Below are 13,467 nucleotides of genomic sequence, written 5' to 3'. Positions count from 1 at the left end.
AGTATGGCTACCTACACATAATTTCTTGGGCCTTGATGTTTGGGGAGCGAAGGGGGAGGGGCATCACCAAGATGTTTGACTTTCCTCTTAATGAAGATGCTGATAGCTAAGTTCCCTTCCTCATTCTTCCTCTTGGTACTGCTATTCTTGCTATCCCCCCAAATCCACTAGTTGTGTGCATATCTACTTCAAAATGATTATCATCTCCCAAAGGGAAGAGTGTGTTTTATATATCTTTATATCCCCTGTGGTACAGTGGAACAGGTGGGTGGTACAGTAAATAAAACACCAGGCTTGGAGTCAAGAAGATTTGAATTTAAATCTGGTGTCAGACACCTATTAGCTATGTGACCCCAGGCAAGTCACTTGATTCTTTTTGCCTCTGATTCCACATCAATAAAATGGTGTCACATCAGAGAAGAAAATGACAAACTACTCCATGGATGAAAGTCTATGGTATCAAATGGAGTCAGATATGGCTGAACAATAACAATATGTGCATTGTAGATATTCAATAAATATCCATAGGCTCTTGGCATCTGAAATTAGAAGGGGAAAAGAGTAGACTTACTATTCCTGAAAGGTTCTGTTACAGTCCCCCTTCATTCTTTTTTCTCTCTCAGATTAAGGACTGATGTAAGAATTGGTCAACTTCAGAATTATGAGCCCCCCCCCCCCCTTCAATGCAAATCTTTGGGTGGAGGTTGAATGACCAGTGATTAAAGGTATAATAAGAACTATAGGTTCAACTAGATAGCATTTAAGGTATCTTTCAATTCTGAGATTTTTTGATTCCTTCATTGCTGTGGCAATGTGCATGACTTCAACTATCACCTCTATGGGGATGATTCCCATTAGATCATCCCTAGCCACAACTTTTCTCCCAAGTTCCAGACTCCTATTTTTAACTGCCTACTTAACTTGAATAACTCACTAGCACTTCCAATTCAACATGTCCCAAACTGAGTGTTTTATGTTATCCTATTCAACCAGTCCCTTCTCTTTGCTTTCTAATTTCTGTTCATGAGACCTTCAAGCTTCCAGGCATCCAAAAATTAAAATGTTGTCTTGTTTTTCCTTTTTTCTCCCCCAACCTCACCATCCATTTAGCAAGTAACTTCAATTCCAACTGTAGTATCCTACACATCTGAGTTCTTCTTGTCATTCAGTCAGTATATATTAGATGTTTGTTATATTCCAGGCACAGAGGTAAGTCCTGGGCATACAATAAGAAAAGTAAAACAGAATCTTAATGGTACTCACAGTCTAATGGGGAGATAACATGAAAATGTCTAGACATAGATGTTTTCAACTAAGATAGATAGATAGATAGATGGATAGATGTATGGATATAGATGATATAGACAGATGCATATAGATAGATACATTTTATATATATATATATATATACATATACATATACATATACATATATACACATATAATAAATCAAGACGAACATTGTAAAGAAAACATAGAAGGATTATATCTGGGATTTGAAAGAGGCCAAGAAAGTCAGGAGAGGACAGATATACAGTGGATATAGCACTGGACTTGCAATTAAGAAGACTCATCTTCCTCAAATCTAGTTGTAGGACTTAATAGTTCTGCTCTGAAGTCACTTAACCCTGTTTGCCCCAGTTCTTCATCTGTAAAATGAGCTGGAGAAGGAAATGGCAAACAATTCCAGGATCTATGACAAGAAAACTTAAAAATGGAGTGATAGGTATACTATAAAGGCTTATTCCCTTCTTCTCAGCTTTGTCAAGTATAATATTATAGGCCTCATTCCATAGGTGAACTCTTATAATGCTGGAAACATTTGCTCATATCTGCTTTCTTTTTTCTTTTCTTTTTTTCTTTTGGTTGTATATCCATAGATATTGAGTTAAACCCATTTTGTCCCAAACTGTTTTCAAGTTTTCCCAGCAGTTTTTATCTAATAAGGAATCTTTCCCGTAGTGGTTAAATTTTTTTGGATTTATTATCTTGCTATTATGTGTTCCCAAGTCAATCAGTCAATAAACATTTATTAAGAGCTTGCTATCTGACTTCAATTACTTCTGAATCTTCACTATATCACACAGCCTCACAATTTAAGCTGCATTCTCATATTCGATAACATAAAACTGTATGGCAGAAAAGTTCTGAGAATTATGCCTGAAAACCATAATTTTCAATCTATTCAATCAGTATGATCTTCCTACTTCTGGAGGTGAACCAGTGTTTCTGAGTCATTCCTAGTTGTATTATATCAAAACTTGATCACAGATCTTCATAAGGTATTGTTAGAAATATTAATGTAATTTTAAAAATTATTTAAATAGTAATTTAACCTCATCATAGGTCTCTACTACATATATGTGTCTCTTACCCACATTCAAGAGATCTCAAGTAGAAGATGTAAGGCAGCTGCATGAGGGAAATGCTTTCTCACACTCTATTTGTTCCACAGCAATATTCAGGCTCCTGAGAAAGTAATTTGAGAAGGCTCCTTGCCCTCTCAAATTATGAGGAAAAAGCAAGCTGCTTTGGCTTCCCCATCCCAACCAGGGGGGCATATGTCAGTTATTTGACTGTTTTCAGCTGCTAATGGGCTTGGCCTTGACCTTAGTCATTTTTCAGCAGGTTTTCTTCTTTTTATAGTCTGCATTTTATGTAATTTCAGGATAACTACCTATTTCCGGCAGAAGTCATACATCATCATAAAATAAAATCCATATGAAGATGTGAGAGTTGGTGACTAACTAGAAACAGTGGAGACCTTGTCTCTCAAGTTGCTAAAATAGTGGCCCATTTTATTGTGCAAGTGGGAAACAGATGCTCCTTATTAATGTTAAATTCAATAAAAAATATTTTAATGCCCCTTTTCATATGCCCCACATCATAAAGGACTTTACTGTATGCTAAGCTTTTTGGTGTCTGGTTCCCAGTTCAAATAAGGTCAAACCTCTCAGCTTTTCTATGTCACTCTTACTCAGTCTACTTGTTCCAGTGATACATTATGCTACCTAAAAACCAGGTCCCTTGGGAATGGCTGTAAATGTGGAGTATTCTATATTGATTATTAGCTGCTGAAGTCTTTTATGACTGCTGCTTGGAGCTCACTTGTGTTTTGAAAACCGAGTATGAAAACCGAGAAAAACAGTATGATTGGTCGACTCTTGGTTGGACAATGGCTGATATGATGATATCATCATCATTTATGTATCATATGGATTTATTTTCTGCTACTGGATAGCTTTCTTTTATGCAACAGGAATGAAGAAGCCAACCTCTTCCCAAATACAGTAAAAGAAGCTATGTAGTATCAGAAAGAAAATCTATACTGTGCATTTTGTCAATAAGATAATGAGGGCAAGTTAAAAATAAAAATGGGGGTGGAGGACTACTAGTTCCCTCACTTTTCTATAAATAGAAAATATATATGTATATATAATGTAATTTATAGATAATACACAATGGAATTATGGATATATGTATATGTATATATATATATATATATATGTAACAGAATGTAATTAAAAGATAAATAGCCTTGAAATATCAGAAAGAAATCAGACCAGAAAGAACAGATGGGGGGGTGGCAAATAAAATGATTCGCCACATTGTATTCTGTAAACCTTCATGCTTTTCTCTTCTGAAAAAAGGTCCATCAAAATATTTGTTTGCTGACATCAGCTCTAGAGTATCTGTATATACACCCCAAAATTATATAATATGAAAAGAGATTTATTGCAAATAAGAGATTTTGGCTGGGAACCTTCCTCCCATGTGAGCATGTAGCTGGATATTCACAAATCTTTTGCCCATTAAAAGGAAGTATAGTGTAGTGGATAAAGAGCCAGACTTGGAGGCAAGAAGACCTGAATTCAGATACTGCCTCTAACACAAATTGCCTTATTGTGATTTTTAGTCACTTAGGATCTGCAAGCAATTAACTCCAAGTCTGTAAGCTGAAAAGATATTGTTGATTTGCTTGGTAAAGGGAATTTTCTCACTAGAAAATTCCATTTGCTTATGAAGTCATAGATATGGACCACAAAGAATAGAAAGTAGGAATAATACTTTCATGAGAAATCTTGCTCAGGACTTGCATCTTGCATCTTGCAAGGAATGAATGCCTCTGATAGAACTAATTCAATCAAATGTAATGGGACTTGTAGATCTAGGTACAAAGAAATCTTTAATAGGATATATATAACATCATGACTCCCTCAGAATTATCTTCATGAAAAATGAATATTAATGAGATTAGTTTCAGAGTTTTCTAGATTTTTATGATTCCCACTTTAAATTAAATTATTTCATTGGGTTTAAGGTATCCAAAGTTTTATCTTTAGGCTTTTACAGACCAGGAGGGGATATTGAAGCTTTTTAGAAACTTCCTTGAAAACTGATTCATGGCCCTATTTAGGCTCTATTCTCAGCATAACATTTCAAATGGGTATCCCTATATCACATTATCTGGGAAATCCATAAACATGCTCTCTTACCTAAGAGAAACTGCATATAGCTCTAGATATAGTTTTATATATTCATTTTTATAGTGAACTCCATATGCAAACTTTTTTGAGTGGTAGAATATGTTTATGGGACTCACATAAATTGGAAACCATTTAATAAACATTGCCCTGATAAGTAGATCCCAAATAGGGCTATGAATTCATATCCCTTAAAAGTCTAAAAGTAAAGTTTTGGATACTTCAGACTGTATACACACATATACACCACACCACACCACACCACACACATATATATACAAGGATGTATTGCATATATGTATATGCATTAATACATATAGGCATACATTTATTAATGCTTATATGCATATTTTCTCTTGAAAAAGAAATACATTTACATATATATATGTGTGTGTGTATTTGAGAACTTTGATCAAGAAAATTATTTTGTGTTCATTTAATTCCAACATGCAGTTTTGTTTTGTTTTGGTTTCTTTGCTGAAAGAAATAAACAAAATCATATTTTAAGTGTGTAGTCAGGAAATGGTTAGGTATGTTCAGTTTCAAGAGAGAGTGAATGGATTTTATCTTGGCTTTGTTCTCTCCTGCTGCTCCTCAATCAGGAGGATGGAAAAAGAAGAGGGAAGAGTTCATTAGGTCTTTCCTTTCCTCCTTTCCATCTGGCAACCAACAGGGTATTAAAATACTTTGTTTCTGGCTTAATACCAGAACCATTAGAATCATTAGAACCATTAGAACCCTTAGAACCATTTGCCTCTAACTACAGAATCACCAGAACTGATATCAGAGCAATAAGGATGGTAGGATGGGGTGGGAAGAGAGCAATGGCTATGAGACTATCTCACAGTGGAAGCAGAACGATAGAAATGAATAATATAGGAATGGTTATTTTAAAAGTGGATTGCCAGTCGTTATATGAAATAAGGTAAAGAGAATGAGGATAGGGGCAGCTAGGTGGCACAGTGGATAGAGCACCAGCCCTGAAGTCAGGAGGATCTGAGTTCAAATCTGGACTCAGACACTTAACACTTCCTAGCTGTATGACCCTGGACAAGTCACTTAACCCCATTGCCTCAGCAAAGGGGAGGGGGAGAGAGAAAAGGGGGGAGATGAAGAGGGGGAGAGGAAGAGGGAGGGAGGGAGAGAGGGTCTAAAATGGCTAGTAGATCATTTTAGATGCATAAAAGGAATGCTTAGATATAGTGTTTTTATGTTTTTTCAATAGTGTTTTATTTTTCCAAATACATACAAAAATAGTTTTCAACATTGATTTCTGTAAGATTTTGTGTTCCAAATTGTTCTCCCTTCTATCCTCACTTCCTTTCTTTCCAAGACAGCAAGCAATTTGATATAATACATGACAGTATTTTAAAAGATGCAATAAATATAATGGATGACACCATTTTTCTGGAAAATATTGCAAAAATTCTAAATGTTAAATTATGTAAAGTCTTAAATCTACTAGAATGGAAGCTCTTTGAGCAGAGGGACTTTGTTATTTCACCTTCCTTCTCCATCCCTATACTCCCTCCAATACATACAGTGCTTTGGGTATAGTATTCTCTCACTTAATGTTTGCTGGATTTTTAATAGTTCCTAAGTATTTAATACTTTAAATTCTCACTCTTTTTCCCCTTCAGCCTGTTATCAGTCTACAAGTAAGTATTAAAGGGGAACGATACACGTGCCAAGCACTGTGTTAGGTGCTAGGGATGTAAATTCAAAAATTAAACAGTCCCTTCAAAAAGCTACATTATATCATGATTAGTGATGCAAATAGTATCACCATTTAATGAATGAGGAAACTGAAGATAAGTTAAGTGATCTGTCCAGTAGTGTCAGAGCCAGATCTCAAATCATGATTTTATCATGGTGCTGGTAATAGAAAGGCAGAAGACAGTCTGTTAATTTCAGGGAACTTATGGTCTATCAGTATTCTTTCTATTAATGAATGGATTAGAATGATGCTATAGAAAAAGAAGATGCATGTTGATGTCAATGCCTGAGTTCTTTCTCAAAAATTCTTTTTTTTTAATGGTAAACTTTTCCTTTTCAATACTTAGTCATTGGGATAGTTTCTTTCTATAGTCTATTCAAAAAGTCATTGGCTAATTTTTAATTTGTTCATTTTGATGTGAAAAAAAAAACCTTGCTAGCTTATTAAAAAAGATAAATATCTCCATTAATCATTTCTATGAAGTTAGTTATTCATTACTGTCATCAGTTGTGTATATTGGGCACTGTAATGGCAGTGAATACTAAGATGGTGCTGAATAGGAATTGATATAATGAAAAATTTCCTTGAAATTAGAGCTATCCCCAAATGGAATGAGCTACTTCTGGCAAAAGTGAGTTCCCAAATTTAAGAGTCTTTAAGCAGGAACTGAATGACCACTTATTATTTTATAGAAGAAATTCATGATTTGAATAAGGTTTGGGTAACAGGACTTTGGTCTTCTTTCTTTCCTTATAATTCTGTGATTCTTTGAGACATAGTGGGTAGGTTCCTGAATTTTACATCCATAAGACCTGTATTCAAAACCTGCTTTGGGCATTAAGGTAGCTGTATGATCCTGTACAAGTCTTTTTTTTTTCCCCTGAGGCAATTAGGGTTAAGTGACTTGCCCAGGGTCACACAGCAAGGAAGTGTTAAGTGTCTTGAGGTCAAATTTGAACACAGGTCCTCCTGACTTCAGGGCTGGTGCTCTTATCCACTGTGTCATCTAGCTGCTTCCTGTACACGGTGGATTACATAACTTTTATAGTTTTCTTATCTTTAAGATGAAGGTAACTATTGACCCATGAACTTGAAATCTATGATCCTATAATTCTTCTGAGGTAGGTTAAGAGTAATTAAAGGATGCATATTAGTAGGAAGTTAAATAACTGAAGAACTAGAAGACACAGAATGAAAATTTTATTTCCTACACCCCTTCCCTAACCACTTGTTTTTGTTTGAGAAGAAATTACTGGCTTAAAGTTAAAGCTTGTTAAATAGAAAAATAGTGAAGTAAAATTTCAGTTAGTGTTTAAGGATTTAAGCCTCTTAAAACTAAGTCAGAATAACAGCAAGGTCTTTGCAATCTAATTATAGGCAGTTCCCCCCCAGGTCACTCCTTAGCTATTACATGTTTCAGGTATTATCTTACTTTTCATCAAAATCAAAATAAGAGAATGCTATAAATGTTATATCACTGCAATACTGATAAATAAAACAACACAATTTTTATAAATAGAGTTCATACCAAAATCAAAAATATGTAATCTTTGAGGCTAGGATAAGTTTTGTTTTTAATCAGTTATCTGATTGGGACAGCTAGGTGGCACAATGGATAGAGTAGAGTGGAGTCAGGTACACTTATCTTCTTCAGTTCAAATCCAGACTCAGGCACTTACTAGATGGAAAACCGTGAGCATGTCAATTAATTCAGCTTGCCTCTGCTTTTCCTCAATCTAAAAAATGAACTGGAGAAGGAAATGGCAAACTACTCCATTATCCTTATCAAAATAGGGTCCCAAATGGGGTCATGATGAATTGGACATGATTGGAAAACCACCGAACAATATCAATCTGAAGTGAAGTTTTTTGGCAAAGAAAAAACTTGTGTTCAAGCTTTTTGCAAAAAAGTGACAAGATAAGGGGAAAAGTAAAGACTATATTAGAAACTGCTTTCCTGACTCAATATTGCCCTGTAAGGTATGCTAGAAAAGCCTTAGCTTGACTCATTAATAACAGACTATACTATATCATACAGAAGGCTCCAATCCTCCAGGATCCAAGACTGAGTCATGTAACAGTTTGCTACTATACCATAGGAAAAGAGGTGTAAAGGTTCCTGGCAACACAGATGAGTTCGCATTTTAAAGTCTAAAGAGCTGTTCTCTAACAAAGTTTAACTCTCTATACATGGATGCCAGTAATTTCTTCTCTAACCAAAACAAGTCATGGGCAGTAAACTCTAAACTGTCTCTAGAAGACTGTCCCAGGGAGTTATGATATACAAGTACGAAATGGAAGCTTACGACTACTGTTGCAAGCATAGGGATTTTACATCAACATCCTAATTTGCTGGCTTTATAGTTAGGAAAATGTGGTTTCAAATCTTATTTCTGATATATATGCTAGCTGTGTACCATGAATCACCTAATCTGTAAGACCACAAATCACTTAATCTGTGTGCCAGGAAATTCTCTAAGAATATAAACATTACAGAGCAGTTGTTGATATGCATGAGTGAAGAAAATATCACACCAAGAGTTCCCAAGATCCAATGAAATCACAATTGTGAACCAAATAATTTCTGGAGGTAACATGATGATTTGGGTTTCCCTTTATAAGTAAGTTATCTACATTAGACTTAGCTCTTAATGAGAACTGTAGGGAATGATTAAATATAGCTGTTTAGTTTTGTCACCTATAATACGGAAAGGATTGGACTTGACTGAAGTTCACAAACTTTATATGTGTGTGTATGTACACACACATATATTTGTTGTTTTAGAATAACTATATTCATTGGAATATTAAAACATTCACACATCATTCTGTACAGGGATACATAGGTTTCATCAAACTGTCAAGGAGGGGTCTAAGAAAACAAAAGAATTAAGAACTAGATTCAATGATCTACTGATACCACTGTTTTGCCTGGATCCTGGCATCCTGCTTCTCAGTGTGTCTTTGTCTCTAAAGGAGTATATCAATCTTGTCACGGATGCCTGATATAAGAAATTTTCACCTGAAGCTGGGTAAAAATGGATGAATGAGAAAATGGAAAAAAAAACGCAACCTCTTATACACATGTAATAAAGCATTAGGTACACAGAGAGAAAAGCAAGAGTCTCCATTGTCAAGGAAATCCCATAATATAATGGGAAACAACACATATAGAAGATTGTATTGCCAAGTTGAATGGCAACTTGATTAAGGATGCCTGGTCCTTAGGGGTCATAGGCAAAATTGATAGTAATTCCTATTTTTAAAGGTTATCTCCTTCGATGTAAACCAAGAAACAAACAAACAAAAAAAAACCAAAGCTGTTTCTGACATTAAGCTACATGACAGTGCCAAGGGCTGTGGTTGTGAGAACTTTTTATTTTTCAGGTCTTTAGTAGTTGGGGCTACAAAGAAAGTGAAAGCTGTAGCACCCAATTCCAGATCACACCTTCACAAGGATTGCTTCCCAGCATGATAGCTGCCACAGCTGGGCTTAAAAGTGAGACAAAAAAATTGTTTTGTTAATTTTATCAATTTGGAATCATAGGGTGATAGATTTAGAGTTAAAGGGTTCTAATCCAAACCCTTCATTTTGTCTGTGTCTAGTTGAATGACTCATGTTAATTAACTTTTCTCAAGTATCTCAAGCCTATGCAGGATGTAAGGAACTTTGTTTATTTATTTTTTATACCCTTGGTGCATAACAGTGCTGTGCACATAGTAGTCACTTACTTAATAAAGATTAGTTGTTATCTTGGCATAGTTTTTCGTAAAGCCATCTATTCATCACTAGGACATCTTGTACATAATGCCAGGTTGTTTCAGGTTATTGCTTTGGAATCTTCAGCTGTGAATCAATTTGATCTGCCTGTAGTGTAAGTTTTATTTGGACTTACACCATCTGAGAACTAAGAAATTTTCTGCAGTGATTGAAAAACGAATAGTAGGGAAAGCTGTGGGAATAATATAAGCATCTCTTCAGTGTTCCATTATTTGCCATGCCATGAACAGATGCAAATTCTCCATGAAAACACAGGAAGTACATTTTAATTTCTCTGGAAATATTGGGTAGTAAAATTCCTCTATTTTGGTAATTATTTTGTAGAAACTAAAGGTGATGATGGCAAAAGTCAACCTAGTTATGCAAGTTGTTCAAAAATTTCAAAGGAAGGGCCTAGGTAAAGACTATTAATTTTATTTCATTTAATAGAAGTTTGCCATGACATGTCAACAAATGTTATTTGTTGAAAATATTTTCCAAGTTTTAATCTTTCTGTTTTATCTTATCTACTTCATTCCATGTCTCCCCCTTTCCTATCCTAACTAGAAAAAAAAAAAGTTAAACACAGATGGCAGGATTCTAACTTCAAAAAAGCTCTTGGATTTGAAGTCAGAGGATGTGCATTAAATTTTGATTCTATCACTTATTGTCTGAGCTTGGGAAATGTTTCTTAAGATTATAGCAGCATAGAAAGAGGATTGAAATAGACCTTATAAGTCATCTAATCCTATACTGCCATTTTATAAATAAGAAAACAGAAGCCAGTCACATGGAGAATAAGCAGCAAAGACTGATTTCAATATAAGTCCTCTCTGGACCTTATTTTTTTCGCTTCATCTGTAAAATGAGCTGAAATTGGATGGCTTCTTCCAGCTCCAAATCTGATCCTAAATTTATATGCAACCAAGAGGAAAAAGAAAAAAAAACAAAACCGGTGCCCTCTGGTGGATAATATAGTGATGGAGTCAGAAGTTTTGTGTTTGAGTTCTAATGTTGCTATTTCACTTGCCATATCACGTTGAGCAAAGCACTTTTTTTTTTTCCCCTAAACCTTAGTTTTCTCCACTGTAAGATGGAAATAATACTGGTACCACCTAAGGGGTGTGTGTGTGTGTGTGTGTGTGTGTGTGTGTGTGTGTTGGGGGAGACTGATGGAAAGGGGAAGGTTTGCTGTAAACTTCAAAGGACTATATGAACATGGACTGCTATTATTATTTTATCCATTAATAAGTCCACTTTATTTTTAAACCTTACCATGGCTCCATCTTGATTGATATGTAGGCTTAGGGAAATTTCATACTGAGTCTTTGAAATGGATTGAGATTTATAGTATATGCATCATTTCAATGGAATCTAAGTCTATTTATGTGCATAATTTTAAATTGTGAATTTTGCCCATTTGAGTCATTCCAAAGCTTCCATTTCCTTGAAGACTTGTAGGAACTATTTTTAGTTTGTAAGCACTTAATTCAGTGCTTATGGTGGATGGTTTGGTATGTGGCATTTAAAGCTGAAAAACCATTTCAATTCAAATTTTTATTATGAACACAGAGGGGAAATGAGTATTACTCCAAGAGGAGATAAACCAGAAGTCAGAAATTATTATCTGGAGAATGAAATAGTCTACTTTGCTCTTGAAAATATTTTTTGAAAAATTTAAATGCTTAAATCTGCACAACTCAAAAAATGCTGAGTTAATGAATTTTAGAGGCAGCTAAGTGGTGCAGTGGATAGAGCACTGGACTGGAGGTAGGAAAACTCAGTTCAAATTGGGCCTCAGACCATTCATTAGCCATGTGAACTTGATAAATCACTTAACCTTCATTTTTCTAAGTTTTCTCAACTGTATAATAGGAATAACAACAAGTACCTCAAAGTGTTTTGAGAATCAAATGAGCTCAGATTTGTATAATGCTTAACACAGTGAGAGGCACTTAATAGGTGTTTAATAAATGCCAGATATGATGTCTAGGAAAACTGTTCCTTTTTCAAATGAGGACAAAGGTTAGAGGGATTATATTCCCTGTCCAAACTAATGCCTAGACTCTATACCCAGAACAGCATTTTCTACTCTACTTTTTTAGTTGTGATGTCAATTTAAAAAATTCCTTGCTGGCCAATCAGTGGGTAATTATTCTTTATGAACTTAGTTTGGGACTTCAGATGCACAATTCATCATCAGGTCTCTATAAAAAGCTGGACAGTCTTAGAAAATCTCAGGTTATTATTGTGCTCTGACAAGACATTGACATTGAAATGATGAGTGCATATTTGTTTAGGCTACAGACTATCTGAGATAAAGTCTGCTTTGGCAGATGGAGGGATGGCCATAGGGTCTGGAAAAACTCGGGTTTAAGACTTGCCTCTGACACCTATAGACTGTAATCATGAACAAGTAAGTTACTTTCAGTATTTCAAGAAACTTTTACACACTATAAATTATAAAGTTGCTAATCAAGGGAATTTCCTTGCCAGCAAATTCTCTGAACTAGGCTAAAACATAAAAATATATTATACAGAGCAAATGAGAGATAATATACATGATTGGCCAGAAAAGTTGCATGCTTGCTCCCACTTATCAATAATAAGTACTTTTTTTTTGTTGGTAAGCAATTAATAATACTTCCCCCCCCCCATTCTTTGTTTCTCTTCTGCCCAACCTCCCCTCAACCACCCTTTACAGGTCTCAGTCTGTTGTGGAAGCTGGGACCCTGAAACATGAGGAAAAGGGAGAGAATGAGAATACCCAACCACTCCTGGCTCTGGACTGAATTCCAAATCACCAAAATACATCTTACAAGCCACCAGCCTTCAGTGGCACCAGTCACCTATGAAGCACATGCTTAACTGATCCCCACAGGCACACATCTTGCTTGACAAAAGGTCCTCCACTTCTGTTGACAATAAGGATCGTCACCAGCCATCTGTCTGAACAGCCAAAGTTAAACAAAGACCGGAAGGTTTCTTTTTCAGTGGATACAAGAATGAAGCAAGACATCGATTTAAACAAGAAATGAGTTTTTTTCAATTTTTATTTTACATTTATGGTATTAAAAGGATCAAAAAGGGTTGGATTTATTAATTCCTTGCTCACATATATAAAAATATGTACTTTTCCCCTTACATGTCATATTGGGAAAAAGTGAATACTTTTGCAAACAACATTATGTCCAAATTAAACCATACAGATACTATTTTCAGGTTCAGTATAGTACAAAGCCATGAGACAATAAATAGCATCTGCAATAATTTTCATTCTCATTGAATTTTTTTTTTCTTTACTCTCACCACCAGCATTGAATTGTTCATTCTGAGAACATGTTCACACAACTCTGGCTAGTTATAGTTTATTTATTTTGATACTAGGTTAACACTTTTCTGAACTCTTGTATCCTCTCCAAAACCATATTGCAGCATGAGGATAGAAGACACACACAATTTGGGAAAACAATTATTTTACTTTTATGACACAATTTTCTATAGGC

The 13,467-nt window shown here is 35.1% G+C and overlaps 1 protein-coding gene across 1 annotated transcript in view; it reads left to right on the top strand.

The window, feature by feature from the left end:
- The window catches only part of CLVS1 (clavesin 1), a 200,032-nt gene extending 187,110 nt beyond the window's left edge, over nt 1-12,922 (top strand). The window contains exon 6 of the mRNA XM_031946360.1: nt 12,666-12,922. Within this exon, the coding sequence (XP_031802220.1) occupies nt 12,666-12,753 (88 nt within the window). The 3' untranslated portion in view covers nt 12,754-12,922. The remainder of the gene's footprint in view (nt 1-12,665) is intronic.
- Nucleotides 12,923-13,467: the final 545 nt, after the last annotated feature.

The sequence above is a fragment of the Sarcophilus harrisii genome, chromosome 1 (assembly GCF_902635505.1).
Source record: "Sarcophilus harrisii chromosome 1, mSarHar1.11, whole genome shotgun sequence".
Classification (NCBI taxonomy): domain Eukaryota; kingdom Metazoa; phylum Chordata; class Mammalia; order Dasyuromorphia; family Dasyuridae; genus Sarcophilus; species Sarcophilus harrisii.
Note: the sequence above shows the minus strand (reverse complement) of the source record. Positions and strands in the feature narration are given on the sequence as shown.